Source organism: Gymnodraco acuticeps, unplaced genomic scaffold (assembly GCF_902827175.1).
Source record: "Gymnodraco acuticeps unplaced genomic scaffold, fGymAcu1.1, whole genome shotgun sequence".
In the NCBI taxonomy this organism is placed as follows: domain Eukaryota; kingdom Metazoa; phylum Chordata; class Actinopteri; order Perciformes; family Bathydraconidae; genus Gymnodraco; species Gymnodraco acuticeps.
The window spans coordinates 2,394,132-2,414,787 of record NW_022992150.1 but is presented as its reverse complement, the minus strand read 5'-3'; the positions used below and the strand labels follow the sequence as shown (position 1 = coordinate 2,414,787).

Sequence of the window (20,656 nt, the reverse complement as noted above, 5' to 3'; positions counted from 1 at the left end):
TTCTGCCTGTCCTGTGTGGAAGTATATACTTTTTAATATAGAGTGTGGAAGGGGAAAAGGAGACTGCCTCTTAGGCAATCAATTTGTGACACCAGGAACAACAGCAGTTTTTGTGAATCATAAACCAAATGTATAATACGGTAGGGTTATATAATAGGGCTGCAAGAAAGTCATTTGACCCAAAAGTTAAAAAAAAGAAAGCCAATTAATACCCAATGGTGTGTAGAGGTTTAGAAAATGTCTTATTGGCAGCAGTCAATAGAATAATGGAATATGAGACACTGAGTGGATGATGAATACTGTAAACTGAGAGCAAGAAGGCTATGCAAGAAAATTCTTCTAGAGCAAAAGTGTTTTAAGCTTGAATTTAAAGTCTAGTTTGTTGATTTCAGAATTCCTTTGTTAGGGGGATTCATTAGCAGAAATGGAAATACATTCAGTCCGTTGTAATATGCAACCACTCCGCTAGATGTCACTAAATTGCACAGATTGGTGATTAAAGTGATATAATGTACAGAGTGTTGTTTATTTAGAAAGGGGGAGAGAAACATAATAGTTTTTAGGTTTCTTGTTAGTGCAAGCACACTAATGTTTGATGTTAAACCAAGAGGTGATATATGAACGTTAAGCTCACTATCCTACTGTAAAACCATCAAATAAAGTCAACTTTTGAGGGTGTTTACTGAGTTGTTGTGTCTGAATGGTAGAAGTGTTGGCCTAACAAGTTAGGCAAACATATTACATATGGTGTTATTTATTTATTTAACCACGGTTATTTTCCCCTAAATAATTCTCCTTCACAACTAGGAAAAAAATCTAAGCCACCTGTATTTTTAAATTCTACCGCAGCCCTTGTTCTGTTTGTACTGTTCGACCGCAGCCACCCCTGGTGATGTGCCTTTTTATAGTTTTCCTCTAGGCAGCGCCATGTATTGTATGGCTCTGCCTCTAGGTAGCGATGGGGATGAGTGTAGATTGAGCGCCAATATTTTACCAGAATACATTGGTATCATGAAACTATAAAAATTTGAACGACTTCGGTTGTTCCCTTACGACAAGAAATGTCTGCTGCAATGCTGAGGTAAAATAACTGCGATTGTCTAACATCATAACATGTTATAATAGCCTGGTAGCTTAGCAACTAGCTAGCTGTAGCAGCTAACGGCTACATAGCCAGCAATGATAACGATGAGGCTAGTTAAGTACGCAGCTAAATTAAATAACGTATTGCTTGAAGTGGCTTACAAAGCATCTAATGCCATCTGCATTAAACATTTTGGTTTTGTTGACGTCTCAGAGGATACAGTGATGTTATGGTTAGCTATGTGTGTAGCTTTTGCTACAATAACTAACGTAACATTTTAGCCTAGCTCATGATAACGTCATGCAGTTGCTTTTCTGGTTGAAACGTTACACCTACCCTAAACAAATGCAGTCTTATAAAACAGTCTTCTTTAAAGGATGTTTTATTAGACTGCACTTTTAGGCTGTAGTTTGTGTTGGTGTTGCATTTCCATTCGCTCATGTAAGTGTTTCTTATGAAGATCCATAAGACCAGAGTTAGTGCCTTTTCCTTAATTGAAATGTTGCAGTTGTAATAGTAGAGGTGTACTCTTTTAAAACAAGATCTCTGATTAACCAGTTGGCCACATCTAACTATCGAGTTATCATAACCATGATCTTTGTTCCTCTGATTGTAGCACCAAGACCAGCAAGATGAATGTATTGGTCAACAAACTGCACGAGTACTTGGCTAGTTCTCCTGTTGAGGACAGCAATGGCCCACCAACCTCAGAGGATGCTAATGGTGCAGCTTTTGACGTAATCTTATGAGGAAAGTTACTCATCATATTGATATGCTCTATAATCATAATACATAATTGGTTTACAGGACTGACAAACAAGAGATGTTCTGTGGGAAACTCAAAAACTCGTGCTGCAACACAGGTACAATTGTTTGCTTAAACAAGGTACTATATACTGATTGAACATTTCTGAGAGACAACTAAACTAATCAACTGTCTTGCTTTGCAGGCAGGAGTAGACACCAAATACTCAAGGAGGTGAGCTTGCATTTTTATACCATAGAAAGTATATTTAAATGATTATATAATGTATACCCTGCCAGCACAGATATAATATATAATACCAAACAGCCCATATTTAATGCCAATATATTGAATGTAGCTCAATTCTAAAAATGCTGGATATTGAACTTGAAATGTAGACATAAAGAAGCAATAGTCCAATAAATCAGGTTAAAAGATATTGATGATTTTGTCTACATCAGGGAAATATTGTTTTCCCCCAGGATTAAAAGGTTTACTGTTTCCCTGTTATTACAGAAAACCATCTGTTGTCGTAAGACACTCTGGACTGGATGAATCAGGGGACTCGAATGCAAGTGAGGACGTGGAATTACGAGTCAACGCAAATGGTCACCCTGATATCACTAGATTACCAAAAGGTTGGTCTTACAATTTTTTCCTATATAGCTTGCTGGGACGTAAACCGTTTTTTTTCTTTTTGTTGTGCTCTTTCGTAACTATGTGTATTTATTCTTGCTGACAACAAACAAATATTTAGGAGAACCACAATCTGTCATTGTTAATGTGGTTTCTTGTCTTTTACTATCTGTAGGGGGTTAACAGTATTTAGGCCTGTCCCTAGCTTTGTACCCTGTAATTACACGATGGACTCAGTTTGATGTTTTTGGTGCAATGTTTTACATCTACAGGCACTGTACTGGTGAGGCCTGAACCTGTTGACAATGGGAAAGATGACTTCAGGGGTCCTGAGTTTCGCAGCCGGAAACCAGGCGTACTACGGAGAGAGTTTTCGAGGAGACGTGGAGGTCAGTCGCTACTGGTTGATGTTGTCACAACATAACACATCACTTCATTATAAGCCGGGCATCCATTTCTTTGAGAAACAAAGAAGCTGCCCTTGTTGTGGTACTCATGCAATGATTGTCTTTTGACAAAAAACTGTCAAAGTCGAACTAAAAAATCATTTCACTGTGTGTCTAAATGTGGCTTGATGATTATCTTGTTGTGAGAGACATCACTGGATATTTGACTTTCATTCTTACACCCTTTTAATTTAAACCCTTCAAGCTGTTATAATAGCAATTTTGTTGCTCTGTTTTTATAGGTGGCGAACACATGGAAATTGTCAGTTGCACCGCTTGTGGCAGACAAGTTAACCACTTCCAAAGAGATTCCTTCTTCCGACATCCAGTTCTGAACGTTCTTATTTGCAAGGTGAGTCCACTTATTTATACAACAGAATCAAGTCCTTATTTGGGTCCTTTAAGTCATTACTTTTAAGGAGTCTTCTTCATTTTTTGTGTAGCAGCTCATAATTTTTCATGTTATGACGTCATTACTTTCTGCCTGAGTGTTGTTTACATCTGGTGGGTGTCTATAAACTTGCCAATGACTTTATTAAGTTGAATTTGCCAAAAACATTTCTGTATTTGAATGTTATATTTTAAAATAACCACCAGTGATATTTGATTATTGCTTACAAGAATATACATATCAATTATGATTTCTAATTTGCAGTACTATTGTCTTTAATATGCTATTTGTCAAAGCTGTCTGTAACCCTCTTTCGTTACATATTCTTTGTTTTGGTCAGTCTTGCTACAAGTATTACTCAAGTGATGACATCAGTAAGGATGGAGATGGAATGGATGAGCAATGCAGGTATGATTTGTTATATTTCATATTTTTACTGAAGTATTAACATGTTCATTTACTTACCTTTTGCTAAGCTTTTATCAAAAGCATGAATTATGTATTTTTCCTCTTGCAGATGGTGTGCTGAAGGAGGCAACTTGATATGTTGTGACTACTGTAGTAATGCCTTCTGCAAGAAGTGCATTCTAAGAAATTTGGGAAGGAAGGAGCTTTCAGGCATCTTGGAAAGCAAGTGGTACTGCTATGTCTGTAGCCGTGAGCCCCTTTGCGATCTGGTGATGGCCTGTGACAGCGTCCTCGAGAACATGGAGAACATGTGGTTTCAGCAGCGCAAAAGGAACAGGGTAGAGCCGGAAAAATCTCAACTTTACCACATGTTGCCACACTTACAACAAAACATTCCTTTGGATAAATGGGATCACACTGGTATGGATGGGAATGTGGTGTTCAACTATAACACACTGCAGATTTCCAAGGAGATCACCAAAAAAGCTAAACATTTAGTGGACTCAACAAACATCTTAAACCGGACATTTGTCAATTTCATTCATACTGTGACGTCAAACAAAAAAGCACCTACGGTTCGCAAGCTGCACCTGAACTCTTTTTTGTCAGTAGTCAAAGGATTGCGCAAATCACTTGCAGCACTTGAGGATAGCCTTAAGGAAGAATTCAGTGACGTGGATGTCATGAGCTGTTGGGAAAAGTTCTTTAGTGAAGACTTCGATGCACAACCTGTAATAGATTCAGGCACAGAGCCGGAAAGCTCTGAAGAAAGGTGTTTGAGTGTCTTGCGGAAATTGGCAGCCGAACAAACAGAAGATTATGATTCTGACTCCAAAGGCTTCAAGGACAGGAGGACTGCATGTGCCTGCCCCGGTGAAAACATGGATTCAGATTCACGTGAAGCCACACAGAGTGCACAGATGCCTTCTGAAAGCGGGATTAACATGACTAAAAAACTAGTAGTTCAACTTACTCCTGTACCAATGGAGCAGGAGCAATCCTCTTGTGCCCCAAAGAACGAGAAGGACATCAGCATGAGCGACAACACATCAGAGGGAAAGAATGTATCAGAAGATGAAAAACCATGTGTTAAAGGTGTTAAAGCTGACAGCAAGATAAGCAACAACATCTCTATTGCATCTCCACACCCAGAAGAACAACATGGCAATAGACGTTCTCCCCGCTTGAAGACGACACCTTTGCGACGACCAAGTGGCGTCAAGTCCAAAGAGTCTCTTTCAGCAGCAGACAGTGACAGTGATTCTGACCCTGAGGAAACCTCCAGCCAAACACCTGCCAAAAACACTGAAGAACCAAGTCTGAGCCGAGCAAGAGACGACTCTGACTCCGATGAAGTCCCTGTAGCTCTGCTTGAGCGAGCTGCTATGACACAAAGCTCAGATGAACCCCAGAGCGATGAGAACGGTGGAAAAGCATCAAATAAGGTGGCCAAGAAATGTCTCTTTTGGCTAACAAAGAACTCCCCGCTCTCCCCGGAGAGCATGCGTCGAAAACGCAAGATGCTAGACCGCTCCTCAGAATCAGACTCGAGTAATAGAATAACTAAATCACGAAGAGAAAGCGGGATAGATTCCTCTAGCGATGATCAAGACTCGCAGAAGAAGATGCAACACTTGAATACTTTGAGGCCAATTGGGAAGTCTCCCCTCGTCAAAAGAGATAATGAAAAATCGCCTAAAAAGCCAGTTGGGATACAGGCTGGAAAATCTAAGGCTAAATCCCGCCAGAAAGCAATGGAGTCCTCCTCCTCATCAAGCGAACATGGAGATGATGACGAAGAGACCGGGAGTGAAGGAAGTGATCAGAAGATGAAGCGAATCACTGAAGATGTGGCCTTACTGGGGGCAGCAGCATTCCACCAATCGTCTGGTGAGTCCTATAATACATATATTATTTAAATATACAGTATGTCTTGTAAATAGTTGTTTGCCCAGTTTCTGTTGGAAAGCTAATGTTTAATGAATGTTTCTTGTAGGAGACGACGAGGAGCACTCTGGGCCCTCGTGGGCAGCAGAAGATGATGATGATCCAGAAAATAGGTATGGTTCAAAAAGCCAGGATGTGGAGTTTGTAAAACACCCTAGTTGTGAAAGGCAGACAACATTAATACCCGAACACTGTGCAAAAGCTAGCAACACCCAGGTCATTAAGACTGAGTTGCAGCCTATTCAAACAAGACCAAAACGTAGCTGCAGCCGAATCCCAGCCTTCAAATACACACGCTAGAGGTACACTGTGAACGTCATGACCCATTTTGTGATGCACTGAAACTGAACCGGCCTGGAACAATCTTGTGAATGATGAGTAACGTACTCTGCTTGTCTACTTTATTTGAACTTGAATTGTATTGCATTTTTAATATAGATCATGCAAAGAATTCTTATCTATGTTTAATTTGATGTGCAATGATACGACTGTAAATGCTTAAGATGCATTTACCTACATTTCTATAATAAGTATTACATCTCACACCACCGTGTTTACTTTTCACGGCATACTAGACTTAAACAAAAGGGGAAACCTTGCCTTTGGCGCACCTTGCCTTTTTGAAGAGGAATGAGCTGACAGCTCAACCTGTTATGATGACGGTATTTAAATATATATTTTCAAAAGTTTTACCTCCAGTCGATTCTTCCGTGTCATTACAGAATGCACAAAGAACTGTACTCCATTGAGGAGCAATTTTAGATAAATTGTTATTCACTGGTGAAGTGTTACGTTTGACACATTTGACAGATTATCTGCACATATTTAACCAAAGAAAAAAAGTAAATTTACAATTTATTTTAGTATAACACTTTCATTCTTCTCCTTGAAACACATATTTTTGATTGTATTTTTTGTAAGGAATCCTTGATGGATCAGAGATATCATTTGTTAATTATGATGTCTGGATCTTTTTGTTAAGATGGCAAAAGTATTGTTGTTAAGATATCTGAATATGTACCTGGCTTTGTAAATGCACTTCAAGCTTTTCTCACAAAAGTTCAATTGCCGTCCTGTTAAAGCCTGTTTATTCCAGCCAAAAATATACTTTGTCATTCTTATATCACACATTGTTTGAGCTTCACTTATTTCATGGATGGGCTTGTAATTATTGCCAGTGTTGAAACACAAGTCAGTCTTATGTATTACTTAGTGTTCATTGAGACAATAATGGTGGTATCATGAACTCCTGGAAATCTCAGGATACATTATGGAGCTGCTTTCACTGTCAAGCAAACACAAGCATTGGGGAACATTTCTCTCTAGAAGATATTTATGGTAATAAACACCCAAAGGCTGACACAAAACACAATAAACAATTATTATTACTTTTTACAATATAATATAAATCCTTTTACACACCAACATGTTGACTGGCTTTCCTAATTGGATTGTTAAATAGTGCTTTGCGGGGGGGTTTTAGGGAATCAACATCAAAGCTCTGGTATACACTTAATCATGATGAGTAGTACATCTTATTCTGACGTAATGCTCCTGGTATGCCTCTTTTCTTTTGAAACTAGATCACATATGACACTGGAGTCGATAATGCGTAGTAACAAGTACTTTTGCGTATATGTAATATTCTATAGCAGTTCTCAAAGGGCTGATTTTTCAGAGCCTGTGTCTTTGTGTATCTCTGACGGTGCTGCTTTGATAGATTCTCTTGGGTAGGCTTACTCAAATAACAAAGGCATCTTTCTCCACTACTTGACCTCGAGTAGTATTTATCTGCTGAGGTTCCTAGATATCCGTTGGATACTTTCTTACATCACCCTAGCAGAATGGAGGTCGAAGAAATTGTATTATTGCTGCTTAAGGCCAATCAGTGTGGAGATATTGGCGTCGAAATTGGAGAACATGCGACACACTCGCGCTAGAAAGATGCATTCATAAGACGATGAAGAAAATCCACTGCCACATGTATTCTGAAATAACATTTTGTTATTCCGTTTTTTATTGAAATACATCCCCGTTCTGAGGAATGACTTTTTAAAAACTTCTTCTGGTTAATTACAATAATTTCGAGCTGTCATCAGTGTTCCCCCACTTTCTATACACAGAGTATACATTACTGCTGACCATTTTTCTAAAGCGTACAGTAGCTTTTCAACTGAAAAATCATTTATTACCGTATTTTTAGTTACAGAGATTTAAAACCTTACGAGTGACTATCGCGTTTTTCTGAAGCATTACTGATAAAAAACGATTTGTTAAAAGAACTTGCGGTCAGAGCTTTTAAATGTAAATGGAACGTTGTATATCTGAGAATTGAGAGTGGGCTGTGAAACAACAACTATTGTAATGCAAACAGGGACCAAATTCACATTGTGCCTGTAATGACATCAATGTTTGTTTCTTATGTTTTTTCCAGGTCGGATTTCCTGACAGCACAGCAGTGATTGCAGTGCTGTTAGGCAACAATCGCTTAAATCTGGGATATTGTAGCCTCCGATAGGCAAGAACCCGTTATTTAATTTTTTTCAATAAAGTGTGTTTTCACCTGTAGTGATAACACGACTTTATCCTAAAAAGAAATGGTCAGCAGAAATGTAAAGTTTACATTGTTTGTAGTTAGTGGGTTAAACGTGAAAAGTACTGTGTTCCATTGTAATCCCCCCCAGCATGCGTTTACCAATGACCATGATGTCAAATTCACATGTGGCAGTGTGTTCATTTTCCTCAGTGTTTTTCTTGTCGTCCTTTTTCCCAGAAGCATGTTAAATGAGGTACAGGGCTCTGGCCTGTTACTGCTACTGTCGTCTGGCTTTCTTATTCTGTAATACACCTTTTACAATATACTCTCGTTGGAAATGTTTCCGCCAATTGAACATTTTTCCGCCAATTGAACATTTTATTCATCCTTTCTCAAGTGACCTGCATGGACACTCCACTTGGAGATCAGTGCGCGTAATGCAGGTAGCTTGGTGATAACGGGTCAATGGGGACAGACCATTTTCTGGACATTGGATGATTTGGAGCTTGTGCTTTAGGCTGTTTGACTCTAATGTGTTTGCGCGTTAAAAGGGTTTTAAGAGGAACTCATCACATATTATGAGTGGTGAAAACACAATATGGCATTAAACGCATAAACCTTTCACATTTTTAAAACATCCTTATCAGGAACTGTATCGGATCATTGGTAATAATGCTTGACTGCAGTATTATAAGTGGTTGAAATTACATTTCATTACGAGTAAACTTTTATGTTCTTTGTTAGTATCCGATATCCTACATTTTCTTTGTTTGTCCCAAACAGAATATTAACTCTCTTGGGTTCAAAACGATTTTTAACTCACAATTTGATTAACAAGATATCAATGTATTTACTATTTCACATGAAAAAAAGTGTCAGACTCAAGCAAGCAAAAACATTGTAGAAAATCTCTCCCCTTTCCTCAAAATAAAATAAACCAAGACTGTCTTTTTCTGTGAAGAGTACTTGTAATAAATTATTTCTCTTGAAAATGTCTCTGTATCAGTTTTCTTTTTTTCCTGCTGTCCTGAATGTTTATCTTCCAGTGTTGTGGCACGTTCTCTGGCTCATTTCAAGACTATTATTTACTTATAATGTAGATTGAATCAAGGTCACTGCCCAGATTCAACCTGTGATTAGTTTATGAACTATACGACTTTTTCATTCTAAAGATATCTTATAAGGGTATTATTGAAATCAAACTTAGATATGATTTTGTCTAACAATAAAGTATAACTATATCTAGCTCAAGATTGAACTTCAGGTACCTTCTCCTTCTTTTCTACTTTTGAAAGAATCGCAAAGAAAATGCTTTTGGCCCAAATCAAAGCCAACTACTCCTCGGGCGATGATATCTCTTCAGACGAGGAGACGCAGGAGACATCTGACTCGGAGGATGATCAGGCGGTCAAAAAAGGCAATAAGGATAATAAAACAGATGAAGGTAAGTCGGTTTTTTGAAGTAGCACATTTTTTGCTTCCTGTCCGTGCATCTTTTTCATAAGCACATGTATTCCTATCCTATTTCAGTCGTATTGATTTATAGTGGAATTACATTTTTCTTTCCAAACAAAGTGGTGACGATTGTAAAGATGGCTCTTGTTGATTAATAAAAGGGAAATAATAGTTGATATCTCTGCTGCAGGGGAAGACTTTGCTACCGAATCTTCTGACGCCATGTCTGATGGGCCCACCTCCAAGCACCATCTGCTCCGCCACGGACTGACCTTGGATGACGGAGCGCCTGTTGATAAGGCTGGGGCAGAGAGTGAAGCAGGAGAGCCAAAGAGCAAGCAAAAAGCCAGCAGAAAACTCCTAAACTGTAAGTCTGACATTAGAAACGTAGCTGTCTGAACAGGAACTTCATACTTTGCTCTAACATCTGATATCGATGTCTGTCAAGCTGATAGTGAAAGTGATACTGAGAGCAACGAGTCGGAGCCGGAGGACGCCGGGATGAGCGAGGAGCTGAGTCTGTCAGAGAACGAGGACGGTGACGACAAACTCAAAGGGTACATACGTTTCAGCTCCCATTGATACAAAGTGTAGCTCAAGGAGAGTGGTCAAGATCTTTGTATAACGTATTTAAGTCAACAGGCGTAGAATGAATCTATTTCAAAATAATAATATTGCCAACGAACATACACGACCAAGAAAAATACAATATACAATAAAAAGAGAAAACATTTGAACACTACATTGGAACTCAGAGAGGAAGTAATTCATTATCGACAAGCAATATTAATAATACTAATCCTAAAATAATAGTCATTAGATATGAGATAAATATTATAATATAGATAATTTACAGTAATGTATGGAAGCCTGTTTGCGCCACAGGAAAAAAGAAATCTAAAAAATCCTGTAAGTCATTATAATGACTTAGTTATCTCATTATATTGACTTACTATCTCATTATATTGACTTAGCTATCTCATTATATTGACTTAGCTATCTCATTATATTGACTTAGTTATCTCATTATAATGACTTACTATCATATAAGAGCAATTTTTAAATGAGCTTTCATCCCTTTACACCAAAGCAACAATAGCAAGTGTGTGGGACACACTTAGCTGAACTAATGGATACTATAATTGAAGACTACTTTAGACGCGGATTCACAAATAAGGACATTTTTGTGGTTTTGGAGGAATCACACAATATTAAACTAAGCCTACGGACAATACAGAGGAAGCTACAAAAGAACGAGATAGTAAGTCAATATAATGAGATAGCTAAGTCAATATAATGAGATCGTAAGTCAATATAATGAGATAACAAAGTCATTATAATGACTTACAGGATTTTTTTTTTCCTGTGGCACAAACAGGCTTCCATAGTAATGCCATACATTTTAATGCTTTTTTAAAAAAAAAAACATTTGCACATGTTGCATATAATATTATGTTCTCACGTATTGTACATTTTGAAATTCAAATTAGAATTATGGTAAAAATTATATTTCAGATTGTACATGTTTACCCCTAGTGCACACCAACTAAGCAAGTTTAATGCATATTCCTGTTATAATAGCCAAGAGCATTAACAACCAAAATATGATGACACAAGCTTTAAAATCAACACAATTTAACATTTAAATTACAAATCTCACTTCTTTTAGAGCACATTTTAAGCCGAATATTTAAATTCATGTGGCTGTGTAAAAGTTACGTACATTTGAATTCCTAATCCTCTTCTCTTTCCATCTCTAGAGGATCCAGTCAAAGGAAGGAGAGGCCTCATGAGAAGCAGGCAGTGCCCTGCATTTGGTTATCTGACTCCAACAGTGAAAAGGTAGCAGTTGACCTATAACTACGTTTATTATTCTTAAACTCCAGAGTTGTGTCTAACAGTCACATCTTTTGTTCTATACTTCTGTTTTTTTCAGAGTGATAAAGAGGATGCAGGGGAGGAGAACAGCGACAGTAAAGGCACCCCCAAAGGACGCAAAAAGATTCGCAAAATCATCGATGATATGAATCTCCGCACTGAGACGCTGGAAGCCCTCAGAGAGGAAGAGGAGAGACGCAAACGTTTGGCAGAAAGGGAACAACAGATGAAGGACAGGAGAACGGTACTGAACACACAGCAGACCATTAAACTGCACTCTGTTAATGACCAATGGCTCTTTACAGCAGTTCATTTCTGCAGCAGGGCTTGCTCATTAGTCCCTGTTGATAAATGACATTTAGCTCAGTACAGAGCATTTATGTTGCTGAAATGATCACTTTTACAGGATGTTTTATAGGTGTTGGGGTTTTCCTAAGATGAAATGCTGAATGTCATCATTGTATTTCAGATAACTATCCCAGATGATGATGATATGCCGTGTCCCATCACCATCAAGCTGATCCTGGATCAGGACAAGGAGAACAAAAATCCTCTTGTTCAGGTGCACAGGAACCTGGTGACGAGCCTGAAGCCTCACCAGGTGGATGGTTAGTTTGTGCTCTTTTCACTCGTACTGAGGAGGACAAGGTTTACTATTATGCACATGCATGCTGACAGCAATAACAGCATTAGATTAATACAGTTGAGTCTGATGCTATTTGCACTCGGGTGACTAAAGTGAACAATGCTTTTGGCATGAGGGGTTTATATAGCCACAACTGTTAAAAACGCCATTTTTAATAGTAACATTGGAATTATCAACCTTGAAATCTTCGAGTTTTTCTTTTTCTCACATGACTCCATGGTGTACAAAAAGTCCCAAAATGCTAAAAAAAGATCTAGATGAATTGAAGTAAACAGATACTATTCACATGTTTTTGGACTCTTTGTTCAGTGCTATGCCATGTGAAAAACAACCCATTATCTTAAAGAATTCACATGGTTGACACCAATGGTTGTTTTGGGGATTGAGAATACCTTTTTAATGCTGATAAATATTGTGATTAACAATTTTTAGTGTCCCATTTATGTGTTAAGACAAAACATGCTAACTGTGATCTCTTTACTCTCCAACCAAAGGCGTCCAGTTCATTTGGGACAGTTGTTGTGAGTCTGTGAAGAAGGCCAACTCTTCTCCTGGATCTGGCTGCATACTGGCACACTGCATGGGCCTTGGAAAAAGTCTGCAGGTGAAGAAATACACACCCCCAATATTCTTCTTTGCTTTGACTTATCCAAGACAAATTACATATTGAATTACTTTAGGTATTGATTATAATTGTAGTTTGCTGCTGTTACATCACCTTACATCACACACAAGTATTCTGTATTGACTGTGGTAAGTTGTCCATGCTTCATATTCATACCTGTGTTATTTTACAGACGGTAGCCTTCCTCCACACGGTGCTGCTGTCGGAGAACCTAAGATTCAGAACGGCCCTGGTCGTTTGTCCGCTCAATACCATCCTCAACTGGGTCAACGAGTTCAGTAAATGGCAAAAAAACTTGGGACAGGATAAATTAAAGGTATGCAAAAAATTAAATGGGCAATCCTAAATGTTGTGCTTGAGACATTTTATGCTTCACACTTGTAAAAATGTTACAGGTCACAGAACTGACGACAGTAAAGCATCCCCCAGAGCGAATCAGGGTTCTGCAGAGGTGGATGAGAGAGGGAGGCGTGATGATAATGGGCTATGAGATGTACCGCAACCTGTCTCTAACCAAGAAAGCTGACGAGGAGAGCAGGAAGCAGATAAAGAGCCTACTGGTGGATCCAGGTAGCGTGTTATTCAGTTATTCTTGTTTATGGGTCATTGCTTTTCTCATTGAAGCTGTTGAATCTGTAGCTTTTTTTGTCCTGTGTTGTCTTTTTATACAGGTCCGGACTTTGTGGTCTGTGACGAGGGACACATCTTGCGCAATGAAACTTCTAATATCTCCAAATCTATGAACGCCATCAAGACCCGACGGAGAGTGGTGCTAACTGGCACTCCACTACAAAACAACCTGAATGAGTGTAAGTCTGCACAACTGCATCAAATTACATAATGCCATACTTTCACAATATGATTGAAGGTATATTTTATCTATGATAATGGGGTTAGTTGTTGAAGTCGCCCGCTTTCTAATAGAATTTGAAGTCATGTGCAATTTCAATGTAGTTGGGTCATCTCCAGCAAATCCGTGACCGTGAAGAGCGGAGGTTCGTTTCTCAGTGGATTTGTCTTCATCAAAAAATGAGCCCCCATGCCCCTGGCAAAAATGCAGGCAACATTTTTTAGAGCCCTAAATCCAAAATGGCTGCCATCACCGTAGGTTGAAAATGAGCTTTTCAATTATTTGTTCAATACATGGTTTCTGGTACTTTATGGGTCGAGGAATTCATATTTGATGTTTTGATGATTTGACCTATTTTTGACCTTCAAATCCAAGATGGCCGCCGATTTTTCCCCAAAGGTCGATTTAATGCCTTTTCCTAAAATGGTATCATTAGTATAAAGTATATATATACATATAAAGTACCAACAAGGCTACTTCCTAAATTCATCACCCTGAATTTAGGACATTCATAAACTAAACCTGCAGTACTTGTGAGGAAATTAGGTGTAGGCCTCACATTTTGACGGATATTTTGTTTCGAAAATCTTCCTATTGATACACAATATTTTATTCCCAACAGACCACTGCATGGTGAATTTCATCAAGAAGAATCTGCTGGGCTCACTGGGCGAATTCAGAAACCGCTTCATCAACCCCATACAGAACGGCCAGTGTGCGGACTCCACGTCACGAGACGTCCGCATCATGAAGAAGCGAGCGCACGTGCTTCATGCAATGTTGGCTGGATGTGTGCAGGTAAAAAAAGAAATACAGAAACTTGCACACTGTCTGTATATGTACACATTCAGTTTTGCTCAGTTTTCCAGCTCTCACAACGTGTTAATCTTTTTTTTTCAGAGAAGAGATTACTCGGAGTTGACTCAGTTTCTGCCTCCCAAACACGAGTACGTGCTGGCTGTGAGGCTCTCCCCACATCAGTACAGGTTGTACCGCTACTACCTCGACAACATCACTGGTGAGAATCTGTCGCTACATTTTAACTCGATCAGGGATTACAGCTCAAGAAAAATCGAATTGTGAACATTGGAATTATGTTTGTTTTTCCAGCTATGGGTTCCTCGAGGAACAGAGTGAATGTGAAGGTGGGAGCAAATCTGTTCAAGGACTTTCAGGTGCTCAGCCGCATCTGGACCCACCCCTGGTGCCTTCAGCTGAACTACATCAGCAAAAGAAAGAAGGTTAAAAAAAATCACTCATGTCGTGTCAAATAATGTTAAGGGGTTAAAATCTTAATAAACTGGATTTTCATTACAGAAAGATCTTCTAAGTAAGAATACAAATAAATCAGCAGAACAGCGGAGAAATGAAGAGCGTGCTGTGGCTGAGAGGTAAGACTACGCATGCTTTAACAAAGTATTATCACATATCTGGTTTATGAACGTCTTTAGATATTGTGACTGATTGTGATTATGTGCCTTTTAAAGCCATGCTCAGTCGCAAATGATTTACTGATGTAAATCTAAATTGATAAATAAGCAAAAGCTTCCAAAAAAAAGATATGTAGTCAGACAATGCATCAACTTAAAACCAAAATGTGAAAGGAAATCATTTGGGACCTTTTGAAGTGTGCTGCTTTGCTTAAACAGCAGCTGTGAAGTTTATTTAATGATTTACCTTAATACACAATGTTTGCCTGTTGTAGTGCACTCAGAGCGATCAAAGGGCCAGCAGGGAACAGCGAGGCCGGCCCTACAGCGGGTGTTGCTGGTGTGTCCACAACTGCTCCAGCACTGGAAGGTAAAAAAGCTAAAAAATGTTTTACACAAGTACTCCACCCTTGTGGCTTTCACACTAATATATTTTTCTTCTGTCGCAACCATCAGCTCGAGGGGGTCCGACGCAAGATGATGTATGGTTCAAAGGCATGGTGACTGAAGAGGACGCTGAAATCATGGAGCTCTCGGGGAAGATGGTGCTCTTGTTTGAGATCCTCAGAATGGCTGAAGACCTCGGGGATAAAGTGTACGTGTCTTTTCTAATTTAAAGCTAATTCATCTCCGAAATAACTGTATCTAGACTGCTCCTCATAACTAACCAAACCCATTTCTTGAATCTTTAGGCTTGTTTTCAGTCAGTCATTGATCTCGTTGGGCCTTATTGAGGACTTCCTGAAAAATTCTCACAATGCCAGAAACTCATCAGCATTCAAAGGTATTCTGTTTATGTCAAAAAATGTATATTTATTTAGGAAACGTCCTTCTTGATGGTACTTAACCTTTATTCCGTTCTTCATTGTTCTCACAGCGGGCAACTGGATTAAAAACATTGATTACTATCGTCTTGACGGTTCCACCAATGTTTTGTCAAGGAAGAAATGGGCTGATAAGTTCAATAATGACACCAATGATCGGTACAGATTATCCCACTGTTATTACAATCTTTTCTTTATTGATTACACTTAAATAAGAATATTTAAAAAGTTTCTCTTCTGATTGTATTTTATTGATATTTATTTCAGTGGCCGATTGTTTCTCATTTCAACGAGAGCCGGCTCACTTGGTATCAACCTCGTCGCTGCGAACCGGGTCATCATCTTCGACGCCTCATGGAATCCCTCGTATGACATACAGAGCATTTACAGGGTGTACCGCTTCGGTCAGCTCAAACAGGTGTTTGTGTACCGCTTCCTGGCTCAGGTAGGCTCGCTGGTCTTTGTTTAAATATAAAAGTTAAGGTTTTGATAAACGTAGGAGGACATTTGTTTAGTCTAGTTATTAACTGGTGTGACTATTTAACAAAGTCACTGCAACATTTCAAATACATTTACTGTCAACCCTGAATTACTGAAGGAATGCTTCATTTGAGTTTTGCCTCATGTTGTTTCCTTTTTCTAATTTTCCATTGTTTTTCCCTCTTCTTTAAAGGTTATATTATACAAGTTTTACAAAGCATACATTTAGCCAGGACTACAGCTATCACCTGATAACAAAAAATAACCAAGTTAGAGCAGCATTGAATGTTTTTGGGTCCAAATGTTTAGTGTCTTGAGCTGAACTGTCAGATACATTTAGGGATCATATGAGCAAAGTGCTACATACATTTGTTAAATGTGTGTAGCACAAAGTTCTTACTTTGACCTTATATTTGCGTTAATTGAGAAATGCAGGAACGGTTCATGTTTTTTGCGATCACTGCTCAAAGCAATGTCTTATGGACACAGATCTCTTAGAGCTACTGTGTTTCACTTCCTGAAACCCTTTCAGTCCCGTTAATGATGACGGTCATTTTATCTTCAGGGCACCATGGAGGAGAAGATCTATGATCGTCAGGTGACCAAGCAGTCTTTGTCCTATCGAGTGGTGGATCAGCAGCAGATCGAGAGGCACTACACTCTGTTTGAACTGACTGAACTTTACACATTCGAGCCGGACCTGCTGGACCACCCAAACTCTAAAAAAAGCAAAAGAAGCACCTCTGTTTTGCCAAAGGTGACTGTTTTAATTTCAGGTTCTGTAAGCTAAAATCATACTCAGCTGTCTGACAATGGCGTACAGGATGAATGTGTAGTATTGAGTGACTTTTTGTGTCTGATTCTCAGGATAAGGTCCTGACACAGCTGTTACAAACCTCTAAAGACCACATAGTGTCCTTCCACGAGCATGAATCTCTGCTGGACCATAAGCAAGATGAGGAGCTCAGTGAGGCAGAACGCAAAGATGCGTGGGCCGAGTACGAGGCCGAGGTAAAGAGCAACTCACTGCAAAGCATTACATATCCTGTCCTGGGCTCTGTTTAGTGAAACTGAATGCGCTTGTCTATGGGGTTCTTTACATTAAAAACTGTGTGCTGATTATATGTATATCTGTCTTCCAGTCTTCCAACCCTGCTGCCACCATCACCCAGGACACCCTGCATGCGAAGACCAATGAACAGCTAGTGGTATACTTAAAGATAAAAGGCTTTTCTTAGAAGTGCTGCCGATGGTGTTTGTGTTTCATACAACACATGACATTTATAACTGTCTCCACAGGAGTTGCTGAACAAGACCAGAGCGGATACAAATGCGACATTCCTGTCCCTTCAGAAAATGACTACTCACACTGTGGAGGACTACATGTTACGAGTTGTGAGTGAATTTAAGGTCTCATTAATAAGGGGATTTAAAATGAGGGTCCATTTCTTTCAAAGTAACTACACTGCTCAAAGACATTTTTAACGAACACTTTGAAAACACATCAGATCTCAATGGGAAAATAAATCATGCTGGATATCTATACTGATATGGACTGGGTAATGTGTTAGGAACGAAAGAATGCCACATCATTTGATGGACATGAAAATGATCAACCTACAGAGGGCTGAATTCAAAGACACTCCACAAATCAAAGTGGAAAATTGATGCGGCAGGCTAGTAATTCCATTGCAAAAACTCTAAATGGACCAGGGCATCCCTGAGCTCCTGGACAGTCTCAGGTGCAATCTGGCGGCTTCGGATTGACCGAAACGTAATGTCCCAGAGGCGTTCTATTGGATTTAGGTCAGGTATCAATTCCTTCCTCCTCCAAGAAATTCCTGCATACTCTCGCCACATGAGGCCGGGCATTGTCGTGCACCAGAAGGAACCCAGGACTCACTGCACCAGCATAGGGTCTGACAATTGTTCCAAGGATCCTGATACCTAATGGCAGTCAGGGTGCTGTTGTCTAGCCTGTAGAGGTCTGTGCGTCCCTCCATGGATAGACCATCACTGAACCACCACCAAACTGGTTATGCTAAACGATATTACAGGCATCATAAAGTTCTCCACGGCTTCTCCAGACCCTTTCACGTCTGTCACGTGCTCAGGGGGAACCAGCTCTCATCTGTGAAAAGCACAGGGCGCCTGTCAATTCTGGGGTTCTATGGCAAATGCCAATTGAGCTCCACGTCGGGCCCCCAGGCCATCCTCATGAAGTCTGTTTCTGATTGTTCGGACACATTCACACCAGGTCATTTTGTAGGACTCATCCTGTTCCTCCTTGCACAAAGAAGCAGATACCGGTCCTGCTGATGGGTTGAGGAGCTTCTACGGCCCTGTCCAGCTCTCCTACAGTACCTGCCTGTCTCCTGGAATCTATTCCATACGCTTCAGACTGTGCTGGGTGACACAGCAAACCTTCTGGCAATGTCACATATTGCTGTGCAACCTCTGTAGGGTCAAGGTCTCGCCTCATGCTAGCAGTAGTGACACTAACCCTAGCGGCTAGCCAAATGCAAAACTAGTGGAAAACAGTCAGAAAAGATGAGGAAGTGGCCTCCACCTGGAAAACCATTCCTGTTGTGGGGGTTGTCTCATTGTTGCCCCTCTAGTGCACCTGTTGTTCATTTAATTAACACCAAAGCAGCTGAAACTGATTAACAACCCCCTCTTCTGCTTAACTGACCAGAACAATATCCCAGAAGTGTAATTGACTTAATGCTATACTCTGATTAAAAAGTGTTCCATTAATGTTTTTGAGCAGTGTAGTAACCTGGTGTGTCTACATTTTATCCTCCAAAAAACGTAAAGATGAAAACAAAGATAACTAAAGCTGGGATTTATTCATATTAAATACAATTGTTTTACTAACAAGTACTAATACAAATAGTAGAGCATGGAAAAAGCACGGATTTGGATCCACTCCAAAATGTAATGGGTTCTTCCTTGGCCCAAGATACACCATTTCAACAAGCCTCATGACATTAAGGGCAGTTGTTGGTTGGTCATCCTGCTGACAGACAGACAAAGCCTGGTTGAGGTGCTTAAGGATTTAAAATGTAGAGCTACAAATAATCTATGATTTTGATCATTTTGTATACTATTCTGGTATATACTGTATAGATAATTGTGTCTTTCTATTGTCATAATCACCAATGGTAGAAGTAGATACATAACCACTTTTATAGTTTAGCATCTTTGTAGTGAAAACATGTTATTCAGATTTTCCAAAAGAAAATTGGCAAACCATTCTCAAATGTGCTAATCCCACAAACATAATACAACTCTCCTTACATCCCCAAAACATTACTTTGCAGATAGCCAGGGATACACATGGCTCACAATACCAACTGTATGCTACAGTTCAGATAGGAAAGTTCGTGTGTGTGTGTGTGTGTAGTAACCATTTATTTGCGATGTTTCAGCGGCAGCAGTATCACGAGCTGCCGGAGGCTGAGATTAGGACCAAAGCTCAGAATTGGAAAGTGTTTGACGAGAAGGAGCGGGAACGTAGACAGGCCTTGTATCAGGACATTCTCACACATCAGCAGACAGTAAGTCACTTCTACATGGGAGCTCATGTCTTATATGTACCAACAGCCATTCTCACGTTTCCATTACATCCCCCCCAGCTCACACTCAGCATCACGGACATCCTGAAAAGACGCAGGATGCAAGAGATACAGGCGGCCGCGACCACTGTTACCCAGCCGGGACACACTTGAACAAGCAAGTCATGTTTTAATAGGAAAGACAATTATGCCTTTGCTCTTCATCATTGCTCAACCAGTGAGTTGAATGATTGTTTAACACAAAATCTGAGTGCACTGACATTCCCATATCATTAAAACAGCATAGTATCAGATGTTATTGAAACATTTCTGTTCCTTTTGTCAATAATGTTCAGGTTCATTTTGTAACACTTTGAGCACTTTAACTGCAGGATATGATATTAGGCTCTATGAATGTCTTTTAAAATTTGCAAATTAACTAGTGCCTATTTCAGCCACTGAGGATCAGTTTGATGGTTACACTCACAGTAGATGCCTTCAAATAAACCTTGTTTTGTTATTGAACTGCAGTTGTGATTATTCCTTAATAAATGAACAAAAGATTAGAAATTAGATATTTTAGTCCATGTGTATGAATTTCCCTTTTTAATCTGGTAGAGGAGATTTAGGTGTAAATAGTGAGAATATCTGTTCACGGTTTTTTAAAGCTTTTAAAAAGACTGATTCAGCTGTGAATTAGTCATGTAGAACTTGATCT

General features: G+C 39.4%; 1 protein-coding gene across 1 annotated transcript; it reads left to right on the top strand.

Annotated features, from left to right (window-relative positions):
• The first annotated feature begins 904 nt into the window (after positions 1–904).
• LOC117538482 (transcriptional regulator ATRX-like) lies at positions 905–20,463 on the top strand. The gene is made up of 35 exons (XM_034204214.1): positions 905–1,081; positions 1,701–1,807; positions 1,892–1,947; positions 2,035–2,063; positions 2,346–2,467; positions 2,738–2,854; positions 3,154–3,263; positions 3,643–3,710; positions 3,820–5,600; positions 5,707–5,770; positions 9,489–9,637; positions 9,839–10,015; positions 10,097–10,205; positions 11,409–11,490; positions 11,585–11,770; positions 11,996–12,134; positions 12,667–12,776; positions 12,970–13,113; positions 13,193–13,367; positions 13,469–13,606; positions 14,270–14,445; positions 14,548–14,665; positions 14,758–14,888; positions 14,965–15,038; positions 15,353–15,447; positions 15,534–15,672; positions 15,770–15,861; positions 15,955–16,060; positions 16,169–16,346; positions 16,947–17,138; positions 17,249–17,392; positions 17,524–17,589; positions 17,681–17,776; positions 19,813–19,941; positions 20,020–20,463. The coding sequence occupies exons 1-35, from the start codon at positions 1,062–1,064 to the stop codon at positions 20,110–20,112; spliced, it is 5,712 nt and encodes a 1,903-aa protein (XP_034060105.1). The 5' UTR covers positions 905–1,061; the 3' UTR covers positions 20,113–20,463.
• The last annotated feature ends 193 nt before the right edge of the window (positions 20,464–20,656 follow it).